The 22,455-nt window shown below is 36.3% G+C and overlaps 1 protein-coding gene across 2 annotated transcripts in view; it reads right to left on the bottom strand.

Annotated features, from left to right (window-relative positions):
- MAGI2 (membrane associated guanylate kinase, WW and PDZ domain containing 2) overlaps positions 1 to 22,455 on the bottom strand; it is a 1,290,578-nt gene that overhangs the window by 280,528 nt on the left and 987,595 nt on the right. For both annotated transcript variants that reach the window (XM_069462132.1, XM_069462133.1), the window contains exon 7: positions 22,313 to 22,370. In XM_069462132.1, the coding sequence (XP_069318233.1) occupies positions 22,313 to 22,370 (58 nt within the window). The remainder of the gene's footprint in view (positions 1 to 22,312; positions 22,371 to 22,455) is intronic.

Genomic DNA, 22,455 nt, shown 5'->3' with positions numbered 1-22,455 from the left:
GTTATCACCACTAACATCATCTTAATCACCACCATGGCTGTCAACATTTTGAGTCCATAAGAAAGGCTTTTTGGGGAGAACTTAGAAGCACCAGGACCTTGCTCTGATTGCCTCTGGTGCTATTTAAGAAGACGGTGCTTATAAGCAATATTCTTTGTTAATGAAACTCACCTGTAAGGGTTTCAAAGTAAATTTATCTATATAAAATGATTTTCCAGTGGCAGTAAAATGCTTCTGTAATACTCTTGCGCACCAAGGAGTCACCATGGCTGCGATGTACATTAAGCTATGTGGCACATGAAACATAAGAGCTTTCAAAGCTTCTTCACCCCATAATCTCTGATGCTGCCACTCTATCTTGGAAGGGAAGCCTCTCTTCCCTGTTCTCCATTATCATGTAACGTCCTTACTGAAATCCTTTTGAAAACTTCCTATTCCCTAAACATATATTATTTCTGATTTTGCCCTTATTTCTGTAGCTTCGCCTTTGACTGCACTGCCACATGTGCCCTTTTGCTTCGGATGTACTTGGAGCTGCTCTGACAGTCAACACCCTGTCAGACCTCTTAGCTTTTCACGCGAGATTCAGTATACCAATGGCGCAGCACTTGAAGCAAGACAGACTGGGTTTGAGGTATCTCGGGCAAATGTCTAACTCTCTAATCATCAGTATCCTTATCTGTAAATGGGAACATTAATATCTATTTCATGGGGTTGCTGTCAGGACAAGAGAAATGTTTGCAAACCACAGATACATAGGGAAAACCTCAAAACTGTAAGGTATAGTCATTATTTTTGAAGCTATAGATATTCTTTAGTATTTGAAGTGCTGCAGCTGCTATTATCATCATTATGACGCTTTTCCTACCTGTCCCATGACTCCTCCCCGAACTTCTCCCAGTCACATTCTGTGTGATGGGCCCTTCCCTTGGGCTCTCATAAAACCTTGAACAGATCTCTCTCCTTGCAGTTTATTCCCTTTTTTCTAATATCCTGCCTCATTATTAAGAGGACTTGAGGTACTTTAAATGAACAACAACAAGAGTAAACAAAATTAGGGTGAAGCTAGTTAAATCTGGGTGGGAGGTCAATGTCAAAATTGGTAACACAGGGTCCTATTTGTTTACCAGAGTTATGTTGCAAATTAGCTTTGAGCTTCAAGTTGTTAATTCAACAAGAGAGAGAAACCAATTATATTCTTCAGATAATTTAGGATAACCCAAGCCAGTTGTTCAGAAGGACATAGTACTCCTATTATTAAGTTTTTGGACATTCTTTCCAGGTCTTGAATAAAGAGGTTTCTGTGATGTAGTTGCAACATCTTAAGTAATAATTTTATAATCATGAATTTCACAGGCTATACTAACTTTATCATAGTCTTTTAAATGATTGAATTTCATGCTTATTTCCTTCCCTAGATTGTGCACTCCTGTATACAAGGTACACGTTATTTATCTTTGTAGACTGGGCATCTAACACAATGAATGACAATTTATTCATTAAATAACTAAATGATGAGTGTGTAAGACTTTTGTTTTCAAATATATGTCAGTAATTTCAAGAAACCAAGAAACAGCTTTGAAATGTACTGGGATATCAGCTTTTCTTACTTCCTATCTGTTCTACTTCTGTTTTGCTAGGTCATTGTTCATCACAGGCATAACTTTATACTTAGAAAATACATTACAAGAACTGTTTGGGATAGTTACACATACAATAGGGTTCCTCCAACTTGCCACCTGGATGTAATTATTTTCTTAGAAAAGCTAATGTGCAGCCACCTGCTTTATGGACACTATGTTGCAAATATTCCATTCACCATCAAAGTGAGTTTCTAGAGTTCACAGAGAATGAAAATACTAATGAACTAGTTTGGCATGCCTTGTACCCCACAAATAGCGGAAGCTGGATATGGTTTTAGTACCCTAAGCTAATTGCTACAGAACATTTACATTGTCAGAAATGAAGTCATTCATTTAGAACTTGAAATGCTCACAAGCTCTAAAAGACTTATCACAAAGAAATGTGATTGTAGCTGAATAGAAACTTGTCTTCCTTATGCTTCCAAAATGAATAGTTTCAAGTCCTTTTAGCAAGGATTTGGGGATCTTACAATGTGTACAAAAGACGTGAATGACAAATGCCATCCTTCCTCATTGTTTGGGCTCTGTGAGATAAGTACCAGCTATTTCATCTAGCTTCCATACAGAACAGGAACCTGGGAAGCCACCAAGAATTCTACTATTTAATTATATCTAGGCTATTGTCATATTTTACTAAGAGAAGCTTTAGATGTTCAAATCTAAAGGAGTAAAAGTCATATTCTGCAGTGTGTATATCCTAACAACTTCATTTTCTCTTTACAGAAGGGAAAGAATACTGATGAGAGGTGCTTCCATATTAAAACAGCAAAGGGAGAAGGATATTCAAGGATGAGATTCTATTGCTTTCTCTCTTTGTCCTTACATTCATTTATGTTTGGTCTGACCCCTCCTCTCACCAGGGAATGGAAACTTAAAACAAGTTCATACATGGCAGCACTTTGAAGTTCTGGATGCACCTGAGAGCTTTAAAAACAAACACAAACAAAAAAGAAACACTCAGAGCCACCTTAAATCAACTGATTCATAATCTCAGAATGGGGTACACAGACATTGGCATTTTTTGTTTGTTTGTTTGTTTTGTTTTAAAAAGCTTTCCAGGTGTCTCTAATGTGCATCTCAGGGCTGTAATCCCCTGAGTTAGAAGCTGAGACTGTAGGAAGAGGTATTGCATAAGGAGTTTCATGCCTGATAAGATTTATGTGAAAGTCTCTTTTTCTCTATGTGGCCTTGGGGAGTACTAGGAAATGCTATTTTGCTCCTGAAGAGGACTTCTGCCATCAGAAGTTTCAGACAAGAACTGAGGAAAGGAAATATTTGAAGCTGATTACATGATATGCTGCCAAAGGTGGTCTCAGGTCAGGATACTGCTTGACTGTCACTTTCTTCACTGTGGAAAGGGAATGGAGGAATTACAAAAAAAAAAAAAAAAAATCATGCTTACCGAGCCCATCAGTATGTGAAGGACAGGTCTGCAGAAGGTTATCAGGGCCATCATCTGCCCCTCACCACCAATGCTCTGTCTGTATTCCAGCCTGTTCATGCCCCATCTTGCTTTTCCTGGGGTTTCTGGAGAGGGGCACTCAGTGCATAGTCGTGAATGACACCTTTGTACCCACCATCTTGACTTCAGTTGACAATTAGAAATGACCAATGTGGGCCAGGCACAGTGGCTCATGCCTGTAATCCTAGTACTCTGGGAGGCCAAGGCCGGAGGATTGCTTGAGCTCAGGAGTTCAAGACCTGAGTATAAGCCTGAGCAAGAGTGAGATCCCGTCTCTGCTGACAATAGAAAAAATTAGCTGGGTGCGGTGGTGCGTGCCTGTAGTTCCAGCTACTCAGGACGTTGAGGCAGGAGGATTGCTTGAGCCCAGGAGTTTCAGGCTGCAGTGAGTATGATGATGCTACTGCACTCTACCCTGGGCGACAGAGTGAGACTCTGTCTCAAAAAAAAAAAAAAAAAAAAAATCATGTGGGAGGGAGTAGACAGCAGCTTTTAAGTGGAGATTGTGCCACAGGTAAAATGTTTCCAAGGTAGACGAGGTGGCTGTGTTAATTTCTCCAAAGCATGAGGTAGACAGTGCTCAGTAAATATTTGTTACATTTGTTGAATAAATGCATGGATGGAACAAGGCATGCATGAAAGGTGGTAGATCTCACTGTTTTCCAGTTTCATTCTCCCATTAAATATACATTGTGATAGTCAGAACTTGATATGAAATTCAGGGTCAGCTTATTTGATATAATCATTCTGCATTTGGGTAAAGATCGGTGGAGTCCTTCAAAACAGAGAATCTTTCAACACATTCTATTGATGGGGAAAAAGCCATCCCACTTCGGTGATGAAAGATCTAAACCTAAAGGGCTGATAACTAGCAGCTGCTATCTTGTGTTACAATAGAAATGTGTTGGCAAGGAAAAGCACTCTCTTAGGGATGAAATGTGGAAGCAGCCCCTCAGCGTCAGGAGTGGGAAGATTGGCTTAGGGTTTGGTGTTGTAGGTCAGTATGTCATCCCTTCTATGCAAACTGGCTTCTTCTGGGGCTTCCTGGATGAATCCAGAGAGTGCAAATTTCCTGATTGTCTTGAATTCCCTAGGCTTTCTTTGACCCCAATTCTGATTTCCCACTTTTTAAAAAATTTCAAAATATTAAGGGGGTACAAATGTTGTTGTGACATGGATACATTGTATAATGCTCAAGTCACAGCTTTTAGTGAGCCCAGCATCAGAACAGTGTTCACAGTACCCAATAGGTAAGTTTTTATCTCACACCTTCCCTTCCTCTTTCACCTCTTCTTGATTTCCAATGTCCCACATCTCTTTGTGCCTGTGTATGCCCCTGTTTAGTTCCCACTTTATTAGTGAGAATGTATGGTGTTTGGTTTTCCATTCCTGAGATACTTCACATAGGATAATGTTCTCCAGTTCCATCCATGATGCTGCAAACATTATTTCATTCCTTTTTATGGCTGAGTAGTATCCTGTGTGTGTGTGTGTGTGTGTGTGTGTATCCACTTGTGAGTTAATGGACACTTAGGTTGGTTCCACATCTTTTTCCACATCTTTGCAATTGTGAATTGTGCTTCAGTAAACATTCGAGTACAGATATCTTTTTTATAAAATGACTTCTTTTCCTTTGGGTAGATACTTAGCAGTGGGATAGCTTACATGGTAGGTCTATGTTTATTTCTTTGTGGAATCTCCATACTGTTTTCCATAGAGGTTGTACTAATTTGCAGTCCCACCAACAGTGTATAAGCATTCCTTTCTCTCTGTGTCCACACCAGCATCTCTTGTTTTTTCACTTTTTAGTAATGGCCATTCTGACAGAGATAAAGTGGCATCTCATTGTATTTTAAATCTGCATTTCTCTGATGATTAGTGATATTGAGCATTTTTTCATACGTTTGTAGGCCATTTCTCTACCTTCTTTTGAAAAAGATTCTGTCCATGTCTTTGATCACTTTTTGATGGGGTTGTTTATTTTATTTTTGCTGACTTGTTTGAGTTCTTTGTAGATTCTGGATATCAGTCCTTTCTCAGATGTATAGTTGGCGAATATTTTCTCCCATTCTGTAGGTTGTTCATTCAGTCTGTTGATTATTTCCTTTGCTTTGCAGAAGTTTTTAAATTTAATTAAGTCCCATTTATTTATTTTTGTTGCTACTATATTTGCCTTTGGGGTCTTAGTCATAAATTCTTAGCCTAGGCCAATGTCTAGAAGAGTTGTTCCTACATTTTCTTCTAGAATTTTTATGGTTTCACGACTTACATTTAAGCCTCAATAAACTAGGCATAGAAGGAAATATCTTAAAATTTTAAAAGCCATATATGACAAATCCATAGCCAACATCATACTGAATGGGAAAAAGTTGAAACCATTCCCCCTAAGAACTGGAACAAGAAAAGGGTGCCCACTGTCACCATTTCTATTCAGTATAGTACTGGAAGTCCTACCCAGAGCAATCAGGAAAGAAAAAGAAATAAATGGCATCCAAATCAGGAAAGAGGAGGTCAAATTATCCGTGTTTGCTGATGATACGATCTTGTACTTAGAAAACTCTAGACTCCACCAAAAGACTCCAAGGATTGATAAATAAATTCAGTAAGCTCAGATTACAAAATCAATCAACAACACAAATCAGTAGCATTTCTATTTACTAATAACAGTAAAGCTGAGGTCAAATCAAGGACTCAAAACAATTCACAATAGCTACAAAAAAAATAAAATACCTAGGAAAATACTTAACCAAACAGATGAAAGATATCTATAAGGAGAACTACAAAACCCTGATGAAAGAAATTGCAGGTGACACAGACAAATGGAAAAACATCCTTTGCTCATGGATTGATGGAATCATCATTGAAATGTCCACACTGCCCAAAGTGATTTACAGATTCAATGAAATTCCCATTAAAATATCAACATGTTATTTAACAGGCCTAGAAAAAATAATCCTAAGTTTCATTTGGAACCCAAAAAGTGCCCAAATAGCCAAAGCAATCCTAAGCAAAAAGAACAAATCTGGAGGCATCACATTATCTGACTTCAAATTACACTACAAGGCTGTACTAACTAAAACAGCATGGTACTGGTATAAAAGTAGAGACATAGGCTAATGGAACAGAATAGAGAACCCAGAAATAAAACCATCTATCTACAGCCAACTGATGTTTGACAAAGCAGACAACAATATACACTGGGGAAAGGAAGCCTTATTCAATCCATGGTGTTGGGAAAACTGGATAGCCACATGCAGAAGAATGAAACAAGACCTCTACTTCTCACCATATACAAAAATTAATTCCGGACTGATTTCCCACTTTTGTATCATTACCACATCCAATCTGAACCCTTGGACTTTAGCTGCACAGGTAGCCAAACACATACATTGCATCCTGTCTATATTTTATTCATTTTAATATAAGCCTTGAGAAAACTCTATAACATTTCCTCTACTGCTAAGTTTGGTTAAATGGAATAAAAAGTACTTCATGCTTTGGAAACTAAGAGAGGATAATAACCCTACAAGGATTCTCTGGGGCCAACCCTCTTCATTGAAGGCAGGATAGTACAACTAAGAGCTTGGTCATATTCACATCTCATATTCACATTCATATTCACATCTAAGCCCAGCATATCCTAGATATGTGACTTTGAGCACATCATTTTACCTTCCTTGTGCTTTACAATTTTTCATCCATAAAGTCAGATAAAAATAATGTCCACTTCATAGAGTTGATACATTAAATGAGTTAAAATGAGTAAATGACTTAAGAACAGTGCCTGGATGTAAGTACTCAATAAATGCTCACTATCATAATTCACCAAATATTTCTAAAACTCTCATTGCTAGGCACTAATGGTAGGGGTTGCAGTGAGGGACAAAGATTAATCAGGCACATAGTTTATTATGGAAGAGAAAACAGAAACAAAAAAGAATTATAATATAAAACAGGATTACATAATACAATGTATTCTATACAGTGCTTTGAAAAGCTGAATTATAAAAGTACTACCTTAAAGTCTAATGTTTTAAATATAAATTATTTTAAAATATGAGCTTTGGATAAATCGAAGAAGTGAATCTGTTTTACTTAGAGCATTTTTTTTCAAACAGAATAATTGAATCCTGCTTCTTGAAAGATTTTTTTTGCAATTCTAACACTGAAATAATAATTTTCTTTTTATAAATGTCCATTCATTATTCTGTACTATACCTGGGGGAGTATGAATTTGCTTTGTGAATTTGAGTGAGGAGATTGAGTCATTCACATGTTAATTTCTCCTACTTTTCCTGGACATGAGGGTGTCTACTATGGGGCTATTAGTGTCCAGGTGAGAAGTGGAACCACGGCCAACTGACAAGAGGATATTAGCACTGAAACTCTCACAGAAAAGTGTATGTCCACATCACACAAGGCTGAGCTTTCCAAAATGTATATTTTCACATAAATGAGCTCTCTCCCCTCCCATAGCAGGCATTTATTTAAGATAATGACCTGTAATGTGTATTTTATATATAAGGAAGATTCATCACTAAGCCATTACTATTCATTAATTACATGGAAAACTTGATATTTTACTCCTAGAAGATACGGCCATGTGCACTGCCCATCATGTCATGACACCTCCTACTCAATTTCAAAAAATTCCGAACCACTAGGAATGCATTAACATTGTTTTTTATCCATCCCTTCTCACTTCCATAAAGCATGTTTCCAAAATATTATTGCTGAGTGCAGGAGGTGGTCATTGTTATCAAAGGTTCTAACCTTTTGCTTTTACACTGAGTAAAAGCAGTGATTTATAAATGCAGTAGGATAGAGTTCATCTAGAGAGAAACCAAAAGACCACACTATTTCAAGATCTTTCTGTATTGGAGACAAGACTAATAAATACCCTTTCACTGGTGTCTGCCAACCTGGCTGAGTGGTTTAAGTTCTTTACGTTTCATATATAAGTTCATTGATTCCTCAGTATGCTGGGCACTGTGGACACAAAGGTGAATATGACAAAATCCCTTCTCCAAGGGGTCTCCTACTCCAGTGGGGAGATACCCACGTTGGATGACCAACCATTTCAGTTTGCTTAGGACTAAGGAGTTGCTCAGGATGTGGGACTTTCAGTTTTAAATCAAGGACAGTCCTGGGTAAGTTGGGATGAGTTCATCATTCTAGAAGGGGCCAGAAAAGTATAACACAAGGTATCTTCTTGGGGAGATCTGGGGTAAAAAAATAACATAAGGAAAAAGTGCTGAAATTCGTATGCATAAAGTTAGTACTCACAGGAAAAAAAGACAACTTAGTCTGATAGTTCACAGAAAGCCTCACAAAGGAAGAGACACATGAACAGATTCTAGAAGGAGGAAAGTATTTTGTCAGATAGAGAAACGGGCATTTTAGGAAAAGAGTAGTAGATACAAAGGTCTTCATTAATATTGAATTCTGCCTAGCTACAGTATAAGACCAGCATATGCATATATGCATATGATTGTGTGTGGGTGGTGGTGTAGGAGCAAGAGGTGTGGGGGGAGGATGGAAGCTACAAGACTGGAAGGATAGTTCCAAGTCATGGTACAAAGTTTTATTTTGTTTGAAGATCTCCCTACATACATTGTGACTTTAGTCTAAAGGACCTGTACCTTTGAAAGTCTCCATCTGGAGGATGTACCTTATTCCTGAAGTTGGAAGGATTATAAGATGAGCTTTACCACATCAACCAAATAGGAAAGTGTGGTGCTCATTAGAATTCACAATCATTTCAGCATCACTTCCTGGCTATCTCCAATGTACTAGATATTGTTCTTGCCTGGGGTATGAGGATAAATAAAAGATGTTCCCTGAGTATAGAGAATTGCATCATCCAGGGAAACAGACATTTCCATGTACAGGAAAGGTAAGGAGAGTGTTACTGATAATATACTCCATGTTGAACTGGATTGATATTTAATGAATTATTAATGCATTGTTAAAAATGTGAAATGACAACATAGTTTGTCAAGTGAACTCCAAAAATATGCATACATATATAACGACAGACATACACAGCCATGGATACAGGAATACTTTGGGGCTTGACTTCAAGGAGAGTCAGAAAATTATTAGGGACATTCAGAATAGTGGGAAATCACAAAGGCAACATCACTGATGTCTGAGATTATCCAGGAAGGAGGGAGAGAGGGAAAGAATGCTAGCGAGAGGAGATGGACAAGACTGGCAGATTCTGAAAGTCAACGTGTCATGAGGATCACTCCAATTCCATATACTACGAAACTCCCCGGGTTTCCAAGCCCAATATTCAGAGATGAGAAAAAGTCTTTAAAAGTATTATTCTTGACTACTGAGTTTTTATGACTAGACAGACCAGGGGGAAATCAAATATATAGCTATTCTTTTTATATGCTAAAATGTGATGGGGGATTAGAAAACAAAACAAAATTTAAAAAATATTTCTGATGAGTTTTGGAGAGAAAAGGATCTATTGCCTGTATACCTAGAATCTGCACAGTCTTTCAATAACTTACCATTAAAAGTGACCATGAGGCCTGGGTGTGAACAGGAGGCTATAATTCTTCAAGATAAGGATGCTACAAAAAGGCATGGAGAAAAAAACTGTAGTGGGAATAGAGGATAAAGGTTCAACAGAACCAAGAGCAAAGACAGGTGTCAATAAGTTGCTTCATTATTATTTTTAATAGATTGATTTATTGGGGACAAGTATTGTTGCAGAGTTTTATATAATTAACACACTGTGTCTAAAATTATGCCATTAGTAGAAGATCAAAGCTTCATACAATCTAGATGATAGTTTCATGTAACTGTAATGGGGTATGCATTTTCATGTAACTTGTTTTCTTTTTTCCATAACACAAATTTATGTCCCACATTGGGCTTAGTTTATATTTTTCATTCTGTAGCTCTAAATAAAGAACATGAAAGGTATGATGCTGGATATTTTTGTACACTTTGAAAGTTACTTAGTTCCTATTCAGATTTAAAATTCTGTTTAATAGATGCCACAATTTGTTGAAAGAAATAATTGCTTGAAGAATGAATGCCAGCCTTGTAAATAAAGGAGAGAATAAAGGGAGAATAAATAGATGGTAGAGGGGGATGGGAGCTAATATTTATCTAGCAAATACTATGTGCCAACCCCTCAGCTAAATAGGTTGTTTGCTTTTAATTCACCTGCTCCTCAGGGATGGTAAACAATTTTCTGCAGATCTCACAGTAAGGGGCAGATGCATGATTCAAGGCCAGCTCTGTGTTGTGCCAAAATCCAAGGTTGATTTATGCGGTTCTGATACAAATATACACTTAACTTTTCAAGTTAAGTTACTTATGTATGCACAGACATGAGCTATGGCTGGTAATCTGTAATATACTTCAGCCAGGTGATTCTCAATTTCTTTTTATCAGTTTTCATTATGAGACTGGAAATTTTAAAAACACTTTAAATTACCTACTGATTTTCTGAAGACAAAAATGTGAAAATACAGAACATTATTTTGATATATTTAAGAATTTCATTTTTTTAAGAATTCAGTAATTATGTACAAAGAAACAGTGATTAAATATGTTTCAGTAGGAAATGTGTGTGTTTGCATTTTTTACATACTAGAAAAAATGAGAAATGAAATGGTGATAAGGGCATGAATGAGGAGTCAGGGGACCTGGCTTTGTGTACCATGTTTTTCAAACCAGAAGGGTCTCTTCCAAGGGTTGCCTTTAGGTTTCCCTTGGGGCAAGTCCTAACACTAATTTCTTGAACTTGTTGCCCTTGCTGACTCTGGAAGTTGAGTATGGTCCATGTCTCTGATAACTATGATAATGATAATGAGGAGATTCTATGCTAATATTTAAAATACAATTAAAGTAGTATGTGAGGGAGAATGGGGGTAGGTAACAATAACAAAACTATGTATCTCTTGTCTCAAACTTTGAAAAGGATGCTCTGGGTTGTTGGCCATGTTCAGTCTTTCTGCGGTCCAGTAATACAATAAGAAATGGAGAGATTTATTAAAGGATACAAAATTATAGCTATATAGGAGGAATAAGTTGTAGGATGACTCTAGTTTACAATAATATATACTTGCAAACAGCTCAAAGGAGGATATTGAATGTTCCCAACACAAAGTAATGTTTGAGATGGTGGATATGCTAATTACCCTGATTTGATCACTATATATTATATGTATCGAAATATCACTATGTACCCCAGGAGTATGTACACTTATTATTTGTCAATTAAAACAAATAAAATAAAGAAATGGAAACATGTCACTTACTCGGCAAGGGATTTTTTTATGTAACGGGGTGGAATCTTGAGTGAGAACTTTCCCACTGACGCTCATATGAAAATCACCTTTCATAAGTGGTGGACTTCCCACCCCACGTGGGCAACATTCACCAGCACCCCCTGGGCACATACAGAGGCAAGGGGGAGCCACCTGCACTCCTGGTACCCTCAGTCTCACGTGTACCTCCAGGGTTTTACCAAAGTGAAAGCCACTTTCAAAGCCAGTAAGAATGAGTCTGAGTTGTCATTCTCTCCCATTTTTGAAAACAAATCAGCATTTGGGGTTTAAGCTACATGTGAAGATTCAGTCTACCACTCATTATCTTTGAGAAATTTCCCTAATGTTCTGAACTGCAGCCGCCTCATCTGTAAATATCCTACTCACCTCACAGGACTGTTTTGAGGAGCAAACAAGATAAAATATATGAGAATGTTTAAAGAGGAAGCATTGTATAAATTCAAGTTGATTTTAATATTATTGGAATATTTAGGGTCTGGGAGTCAAGGGCAACTTAAATATGTGTGAAGTCTCTTAATGCCTGTCCTGGGCTGTAACTCACTTTTTAATCACCTGCTAGCTGGCTTGTTTAAGTTTCATTTTCTCTGTCTGTAAAACAGAATCACAGTATCTGTTATAAAGCATTGCAATGATTTTTAAATGAGTTCTGCAAAATGCCAGTACATACCAAGTGCATAATAGTGGTAGCTATTAATATTTTTTTTCTCTGGGTTGATTAATAGTTGATTAAGTAAGGAGGACCCCCCTTGGAGATAAAATTTACATATGAGGTCAATACCCCAAACCAGGTTACTGAGCAATACTATAGACAAAAGAAAGATAACCATTCCTATAATTTTATTTATCTGAAAATATATTCATATTTTTTCATGCCAAATTAAAACTGGAGAGAGAATGGAATTAAGGGACTTTGTCAACCTCCATATATGAGTGTTGTGCTTAATGGAAACATGAACTAAGATCTTTGCATTATGATGAACTCAACAAGTGGTGCTTAATAAGCTTTCAGAAATCAGATACCTAATGGTAAGTTTTTTCCAGACTAAAGTTATACAAAATTAATTTTATTAGCTTATCACAACAAATAACCTTTCTTTTGCCTTTATTAGATCCAGTTAACCTTCTTGGCCACAAAATAGAATTTTTTTTCTTGACAATTCTAAAGTTCAGCTTACTTAGCTAGATTAAGCTTAAATGTGAAATTTGATGATAAAAATTTCTGTGATTCATCCATTTTTATTACACAATTAGCTGAGTCTATTATAATATTTCATCTAGTTAAATATGAAGTCATCTGTTAAATGCTAGTAATAAATAATGTTTAGTGATGTCACTTTATATTATAAAAATGGAAAACAATTTCCCTTCAAATGTATTTAGCTTTGACAGTGGTTAAAAATATAGTTCTTACCCTTTTTGTTTATAAATTTATACTTTATCTTTTTGCCCTTTTAACGACAATCTTAATATCAGTCTCATCTCTTTAGATATCAAGTACATTTCTATTTTTTTCATAGCTTTGTAAGAAGATTCTATTTTAATAATCCACCCTTCTGAGAAGTCTTCTTTCTATAACACTCATATGATAGGAATGTTAAAATAATTAAAATAAAATAAAAGAATTGTAATATAAGTTACTGTCTAGCCAAGCAGTAGAGATTGAAAGAAAATGCTTTAAAAATTTTAAGTATTCTTTGATCAGCAGCTGCCATAATGAGAAAATAATGAGGCTTAATATAGAAAAATGGCCAATTTCATTCTTGTTAACACAAAGTGCAGTGGCTATTCCTTGAACTAGAAGAGACTTTAGCAATCACCTAATCCAAACCACTCATTTAACAGATAAAAGCCATGGAGGTTAAATGTAATTTTTTCCTAACCTGTAAATTCTAAATCATGGATGCAAAAAAACCCAAGCTATTATTAACATCATGGTTCATGACACACAAAAGGAATTTTGAAAAACATTATCTGCATATTGATAAAAAGATAAATCATAGTTCTCAGGCAGGGGCAAGGAGCAATACATTTTGCCTAGGTAGGGTAGCCATCATCTGTTTTATCCTATCAGAGGGTGCTCCAAGAATGACATAAATCTGCGCTTCCTCAGTTTGACTAAGTTCCTTCATACCTTTGACAGTGTTAGCATCTCTCTGAGCTGAATGTGATTCAAGTTATGTGTTTATTAAAGATCTAAAAGACCCAAATGCCAGCCAACTACTTTAATTCCAGAAGGAATGCTTTTTCAACACCAAAGGAAAAATATGGTGTTGTTTTAGTATGCTAGTCTCCAATATGACAGGATCCTGAGGAATTGTTGGGATAATTTTGACTCTGCAATTCTTGCTTCATGTGCTAACAACTTTAGAACTTAGTCTAAGATATGACTCCAAAGTATGTAATGGTACAGGCTGTTAGCATGAAACAATCTGCAGTTCATGCACAAGAAGCATAGCACATTTAATCTGGAGAGAGGAGAATGCATAAGCTATATGAACTTTTTCATAAATAATGAATAACAATTCTCTACTTGCTGTGTGACATTGCCTTGGTGAGAGGCAAACAGGAGTGTCTAATAAAGGGTGCTGGCAGTGTTCTCTTGATTATCTAGCAATGAGCTACCTGGGACAGGGGTCCCCTCTTCCAACAAGAGGGACAGCACTTCCTACAGTTCTTTAAGGTCCTCTTGGTACAGGAATGCCACTTCCCATGCAGCTTACATCCAGCCCAGAATGTTGTCTGAAACTCTCTTGAGCAATAATCCCTCAAATTCAGATGTCCTCCTTGCCTTTGCAAGGCCATTCTCAAGTTCCTATTGTCCTGTGAAAAAGATGAAGTAGAAGGAAGACACATGGCCCTTCTCTGGCAGCACACAGAATGGTACCTCCAGTTGTGACCGTTCCTGCCTTCTCTTCGTGGGATAAGGAAGGCTCAGGACTATGTACCTCATGCTGTTGCCCTTGGCCGGAAAATTTCCCTGATTTTGTGTACTATTGTGCTGTTTGTCTAACCTTAACCTCTCCATAAGTGCCTAAACAAGGGCCCTGTTTAATTTGTTAGATTCATAAAAGATGCTTAAAGACAAACAAAATCCCCCCCAAAATGTGTTTATCTGACAGTCATCTTTATTTACAACTATATTGTCAAAGTTGATATGAGAGTAATAGTTCCTTTGCCCCTTATTACTGACTTTAGCACAAAGAAAATAATTTACTTGAATTGTAAAAATTGTTTGCAAAAAGATAATGCTTATAGGTAATTCTGACGTCAAGGCAAATAATTCATTGTTATTTATAAAAATCCATCTACAAGTAAAACAATTTAAACTTCTGGGTGCCTAAAACATTCTCTATTTGGAACCAGAAGATTTGTTAAGCAGTTTATGAGATCAAATAGTTTCTAATAAAAGTACAAGTGCTATCCGGAAAGTATCCAGCCATATAATATAAAAAATATATTAACAATGGCTGGATACTTTCCAGACAGCCCTTGGATGTTTAATTAGAGTCAAGTTTTCTTTCCTTCAGTTGGAAAGACCTTCAGGGCTGGGGGAGGGTGACTAGGAGCAAATGTTGATCCTATTAGAATGAGCCAACAATGGTAAAGTGTCTCATAGCATGAAAAATGACCTCTAACTTCATGAAAGGGGTAGATGAGGGGCATACTGCTCTTGACTGGATGGTAGTGGCAAGAAGAGAGATTGGACATGAGACTTCACTTCATTTGAAAGGATCATGGTATAAAATGTTTGAGGGACCCTGGAATGAAGAGTTAAACCCATAAGCCTTTCAACTGATCTATAGTTGAATTATAGTGTTAGGAAAGTAAATCAATAGCCAGTTGAAATTTACATAATATGAGTGAGTAGTACAGAGGGGATAAGTCAGAATCATCAATTTCAAACTATCAGAAATGCTAACACAGTTGAAGAGCATGTGTGTGGAGTTAGGAGATGCCTCACTTCCTACTAGGATCTTAGAGACTCATAAGGCCTGATTACTTGGTTTCTCCAGGCTAAAAGAAGTGATGCCACAGACTATGAAATCAGTCTGGGTCAACTGGAAGGAGGTAAAAAGTTAAATAAGTCAATTAGGAGTTAAATAATGTAATTTAAAAAAGGCTGATTGTAGTTTGGTTAGAGGTAGGGTACCCAATATTTATTTTGAAATCCTTGTTTCTTTTGTCCAACTGTGAAGTGGAATTTACTGATTTATCATTGTTTAATAAATGTTGAAAAATACTTTATAAAGTATAAAAATAGAACAAATTTGTTAACATAAAACATAGCTACTCTATCAAGAGGCCCTTCTTTGTTCTACAAGGTATGGGCATGGCTGATAAGGCATGGCTTCAACCTTATCAGCCGTAGGTCCTTGGGGAATCCACTTAACTCCTCAGAGATTTGGTCTTCTCATTTGTAAATGTTGTGACTGTCATCTGGGATAACGGATGTGAAAGCACACTGAAAGTTAAAATAGTGCCTTATACATTACTATTTCTACTATTATTATCACGAATTCCCAGGTATACAAGATGACAAGTACTCTAGATAATGACAATATAATTTCCTTATGAATTACCCTGAAGCCTCAACCTCTTTGGAAGCCATGGAAACATCACATTCTTTAGTCCTTATTTCATCAATTTCGATGGTTTATGGAGTTATCAATAATTCTAAAGAAACACTATTCTTATTCAATGTGGCACATTCTAACCATGAGATTAAGTTATATGTTCCATTCCAAATCAAATAGTTTCCCTTAGAATTTTTTACTTTTTGGAATATATTGCAATCATGAAAGTACTGGAAAAGCAAGTAATGCCAAAAGGAGAGGCCTTGTACATGTTATTGGGATACACACAATTTAAAAATAACTAACATTAATGAGAGCTTACTACATACGTGTGTTAAGTGCTAAATACAAACTCTGGGATGAGACTGCCTAGGTTCAAATTCTGGCCCTATTATTTAGCACTTATGGAAATATCTAAACTTTGGTTTCCTTATCTATAAAATAGGGATAATAGATTTTACAGGGTTTCTGTGAGGATTAAACCAGCTAGTACACATAAAGCATTTAGGATAATACTTGGCATGTACTAAGTGCACAGTAAATATTCCCCCCTTCTCTCCCTTTCTTCCTTTATTTCTCCTCGTCTTCTTCCTCCTCTTCCTCTTTCTTCTTCTCTAAAATTTGCCTACCCACGATCTCACAGCTGGGCAGCTGCAGGGCTAGCATACTGTGCAACTCTACAGCACATACTTTTGGCCACTAAGTGATAACCATTGATATGTTCGAATGCTGTTTATAAGATTTAGAGCTCACCTTACCATAGAAAGTCACAGAGCAACTTCACCAACAGTGTCATTTCACTTTGGTATCTTCTATTATACACATTTGTACGTTCAAGAAAAGATTTCTTTGTTAAATAGCTGTTTAAAAAGCATTTTAAAAGTTTTCTAGTTTTAAAGATTGAAGAAAACATTGAAATGGTTTGAAAAACTAATTTTCAGCATAGGAAAAATTTCTCCAAAAAAAAAAAAAAAAGCTCAAGATTTTAAAAGGATATCCTTTTTTGTCTATTTTTAACTGGAAATGTTTTACATGTATACTGAATTTTTAAAAATTCTAAAGTTAGGAAGTATTTTTCTTTGAAAATTTAGAAAAGTACTCAAAGGCCTGGAGGAGAGAAACATTCTTAAGGTAAGATATTGAGTTAAAGTCCTCTCTAACCACTTTCTTTTTTTTTTTTTGTTGAGACAGAGTCTCACTTTGTTGCCCAGGCTAGAGTGAGTGCCGTGGCGTCAGCTTAGCTCACAGCAACCTCAGACTCCTCGGCTTAAGCGATCCTACTGCCTCAGCCTCCCGAGTAGCTGGGACTACAGGCATGCGCCACTATGCCCGGCTAATTTTTTCTATATAGATTTTTAGTTGTCCATATAATGTCTTTCTATTTTTAGTAGAGACGGGGTCTCGCTCAGGCTGGTCTCGAACTCCTGACCTTGAGCAATCCACCCGCCTCGGCCTCCCAGAGTGCTAGGATTACAGGCGTGAGCCACCGCGCCCGGCCTCTAACCACTTTCCAACTTGCCGTATCATGACAGACACTCACCATTAACCATGAAATGAATGTGATTTCCTTTTACATTAAATGTTACATTGAAGATATTATGCAGTATTTTTCATACTTTCTGGAACTGCACACAAGTAATGTTTTATAGCAGCAGATGTGTGACATCACATAAAGAACTTGTAAAACCTTTACATGAAAATCACATCTGCCAGTCCCCACTATCATTTTAACTATAGTTATATGGTTTGCTTCTCTGTCTGTGCCAGAGGAGGCAGCTTCGCATGAAAACTGTCCCAGGAAATTGTGTCTTCTGGACCAGCAGCTAGTTAAGCAAATTGTGTAACTGCCATTAAAACCAAAATGTACCCAGCAGACATAATTTCACAAAAGAGGAGAGAAAACCACATTTATACAAAAGTCACAGCAGTTTGGCTCTACATTTTATACTTTTTCATTAAAAATTTTTCCCTTTCTTTATGAACAGTGACAGTTACATTTCTAGTTAGCAGCTTTAGGATTTCTTAATACATTGCTAAGTGCTACACCTATCATGGATTTGGTGTCTGTCAGGAAAAATCAGGCTAAATTCTTTCTGCTGCTACTTAGAGTCGAAAGTTGGTCTGTTTGCCCTGACTGCAGGTAAAATTTAGAAAGTATTGAGTGAGGCCCATTGTTCTTTAAAATACAGGCTGTGTGCTGCCTCTACTGCTCCAAAGTAGTGCCAACTTTCCTATGCTAAGAGCCACACAATAAGGATTCCTCTTCTTTCAGGTCTTGCTCCTGGTGACCATGATGTCCAGGGACACTCTGGGCAAGGGGGCTGGTGGCTCAGAAGGTGGGCAGCAGCAATCTCACAGTGCTCCCATTGCTGGGTGTCCTGCATGAACAGCACCAGAAGAAGCAGGGAGGACCTGTTCTTGGGGAATCCCTTATTCTTCTCCAGTGATGTATCTCAAAGGCTTGTTTGGACCATTATGGGTAAGAAATGCTAAATTTATAGGAGGCACTTTGAACAAGAGTTTGGAGTCTGGACTCTGCAGTCACACTGCCTGGGTCCAAATTTTAGCCCTTCGTCTCATAATGTGTGGTGCTGGCTAAGCCCCTTAACTTCTTTAGCCAGGTTTCCTCATTTGTAAACTTAAGACAATTTAGCTCATTATCACCATAGAGAGGATTATACATGTGGTAAAGACTGTTGGGCACTTAGCCCAGTTCATGGCACATACTAAGCACTCAATAAATGTTAAGTATTTTGATGACAAGATTATGATGATGATGACAACTTTTCTAGTTCTTAAATATATTTAATATATATTTCATTAAACCTATAATCTTAAAATTGAATTTGCAGGGGACAGAATTGTGGCATAGTAGGTAAAGTCGGTTATAGTGGTCAAAACCTATCCAATCCAGGTTTGTCAGTTTCCAACTGTGTAAATTCTTCTCTGTTCTTGATTGCTGGAATTTCTATCTGCCTGCCTAGCTGAGAGTAAAATTTGTGCAACTGTGCCAGAGACATAACACAAATTTAAATCTGGCATCCCTTTGCTGATGAAAGAGAGCCCACTCTGTAACTTCTGTTCCCAGTTGTTGGTCTGTTTGAAGAGAGTGGCTAACTGCTAAGGTGGACCTCTAGTGTCCATGCACTTAGGCTTTTTTGCTACTGAGCAGGAAGGAGGAATATTTTTCATATCATGTAAACAGTGCCTCCAACTGCATAAATGGTGTGTTATTAAAAATAAAATATCATAGCTCTACAGAGAAACTAGTGCTCATTGTCATTAATAGCATCTGTGAATCAACATTTTCTTGACTATATGTTTATAAAAAAGACAACTTGTTTTGCTACATTAACTAAATATTAATTTTGCAAATTTAAAATATACAATTCCTTAAGATGCTGACATTAATGTTATCATCACAATTATAAACAGCATCTTAATCTAGGCAGTTTATATTTTATATTTATGACATATAAACTGAAAAAGTTGCTAATGCTAAGTCTTAACTCAGACTAGATGTTTACTGTTTTTCTGTATAATTAGCAATAAGAAATTTGGTGATTTTTTTTCCCCAACAAAACCACTCTATGGACTGGAAGTGATGAAGAACCTCCATGTTTATATATATATTCATATAGTTTCCATAAACAAGACTGCTGTTCAGAGAAAATATATACCTTGTTGAAATAATAGTGGAATGGAGATGAGATACAATATCAAAACAAACCATGTAAACAGATATATTCCAATTAAAATATTTAACAAGTTGTCTCTGTTGGGATGGAAGATGTCCCTCATTTCAAGTAATGTATATATTATATAGAATAAACTGAGGTATTTTAATTATGTTTATGAATTTTTCCAAAAGGATGTTTCTGAAAAATATTGGAATGATACTCTACTTAACATTAAGTTTGAATTATTTATTCATTTGTCTCAGTTTTTTCCTTGGCTTGATATACCCTACACACTTAATGATTGATACTAGTATGCTTTATTAAATTATGTAATGGGGACAAGATCATGACAAATAACAGAACTGGATGTAACTGGAAGGAAGTGAAACTATTTTGACTCACTATGACCTATATATATGACCTCATAATCACTTGAAATCTAAAACTATAAACACGTCAATCTGATCTAATTGTGTAAGACTTCACTGACTAAATTGTAACTAATTTTCTGACTATGGCTGTGATACATGGAAAATAAAGTAGAAAAATGTAGAGGGAAGTATAATTTAAGCAAAAACAAATAAAATCCACTTGAAGTATAAAGATAGCAAGGAAAATTTTCTTTTAGGGTTATAGTCAATATCGAATTCTATCACTGACTATAAGGGATCTACCACCAGCAGATCTTTACACATATCTCAATGATCAAGAAGGTAGGAATCATAGCTTTCTGATGTGTGGGGGTATCAACTCTCTGATAGACGATTAGGGCAGAGAAGAAAGGTTTGAGTCAAATACTGCTTCCTGCATTTGGAAGCCTGAAAGGAGATGAGGACATGGAAAAACAATCTGAAGAATAAGAATAGGGCAATCATCAGTATATGATCTGCAAGCTAAATTCAACAAGCTGTCTGTTTTTGAAAATAAAGTTTTATTGAAACATAGCTCCATCCATTTAGGTGTCACCTGTGGCTGCTTTCAAACTATAATGGCAGAACTGAGTAGTTGTGACAGAGGCCATATGGCCCCCCAAAATATTTGCTATCTGGATCATTATGGGGTTTGCTAATATCTGGACTAAGGAAGGATTCTTATTCAATTATTCTGCAAAGAAATGTATTAAAAACAAGATATGGTATGTCTTACACTCAGTTCTCCTTCCTTACATAAAATTGCCTTGGATTTCAGATGTAATAGGTTTAGGCACCATGCAGTTTGATTCAGTGAATTAAGAAAAGCTAGCGTTGCTTGGAAATATTTAATGTTAAATTTATTCAGATACTTTAGCTATAGTATTATTAAAATATGAGTATTTTAACTGATTAGCAATCTAGTGGGACTCAGAGACCTTATAACTATTTACAAATGATTTCCTTTTTATTTTTGTGATTAGGGATACCTCTATGTGTTTATCTTACTTTTGTATCTATTGAGTATCCACATGACATTAGATGTGAGATACTATGTCAGAAGATTGCACACGGCAAATGAGCTGAATTCACCTTTACTGTGAATCTGGAAATGACTGTCTGTGGGGCCAAAATTGGGGCTTTTCCAAATGAAAATGTGGGTCAAAGTATTCAAGACAAGTGCTCAAGAGGGAGATGCTCAAGCGCAGGAAGTACACAGGTCTTCCCTCTCTGTGCATCCAGCACAAGAAAGGGCTTGACACGTAATGAAAGCTTAGTAATTGTTTGAATATTGTTACAAAAACAATTTAACACTAAAGCCATCAATCTGTAACCCTTGGCCATCTAGATAATTATTGCTAAGCAGCACATGGTTAGGGAAAACAGAGTAAGATCTTGATAAATAATGGAAAAGTTTTTTTGTTTTTCAACCTCTGCATTTCTTGGGTAGTATACTTCTCACAGGATTATACAGGCTTTGTTATTCACCCAAATAACTTTAGGAACATTACATAATAGATAAGATTTTTTTTTTTTTTAAATTCTCTATTAAAAGAAGGGGTTCTGGAAAAAGAAATCAGATATTTAACTTTTGAAAATAATGAATATTACTTGATTTCCCTAAGAAAAATAAGTGTAAATAATTTAAGCCCTAATAGGTTTTTTATTCAGAATAAAAGGGAATGCAGAAAGAATAATCCATACCAAGATAAGATATATTAACACAATGCAACCTCCAATAGGTAACATAAAAGTTCAATCTACTGAAAGAATACTGTTGATTTGAAATGAGGTCCTACAAGAGAAAAAAATCTAAATTTTATTTTATCCTTAAACTGGAAAGTATGGCTGATTCATTTAATTGACTTTGAAATCTGGTTAAATAGAACATCTCTTTTGCACAACCAGTCAGCTCCCAACATTTTGATTGCAAAATGAAAGGCATTTACTTCGATATCTTTAATTATCACTCATTTAGAGGACAGTGTGAAACACACTTATCCAATTGGTGTTTTAGAATCATGAGTCAAAGGAAAGGAATGACAAATTAGCCAGCTGGAGAAGCAGGAGACAGCTAGCTAGTGCTGCTACAGTCTTTGTGGATACTTCAAAGTAAGATGAAAGAGAAATAAAGGGGCTGTTAGCCACACATGCTCAATAAATGAAATACTAACATAATTTCACAACATATTAATAACAAGTTAATATCACACTTAGAGACTTACTCAACATAATAAGTGCCATAAATGGGATCATCGATTTTTTCCCAGCCATATGGAAGCTCTGAAAAATAAAGAATTATTTCTTTCAGTAAATAAAGAACAGATATCACAATTTCCAATAAAAAGTAATATAATTTAATTATTCA

This window comes from Eulemur rufifrons, chromosome 29, assembly GCF_041146395.1.
Source record: "Eulemur rufifrons isolate Redbay chromosome 29, OSU_ERuf_1, whole genome shotgun sequence".
Classification (NCBI taxonomy): domain Eukaryota; kingdom Metazoa; phylum Chordata; class Mammalia; order Primates; family Lemuridae; genus Eulemur; species Eulemur rufifrons.
Note: the sequence above shows the minus strand (reverse complement) of the source record. Positions and strands in the feature narration are given on the sequence as shown.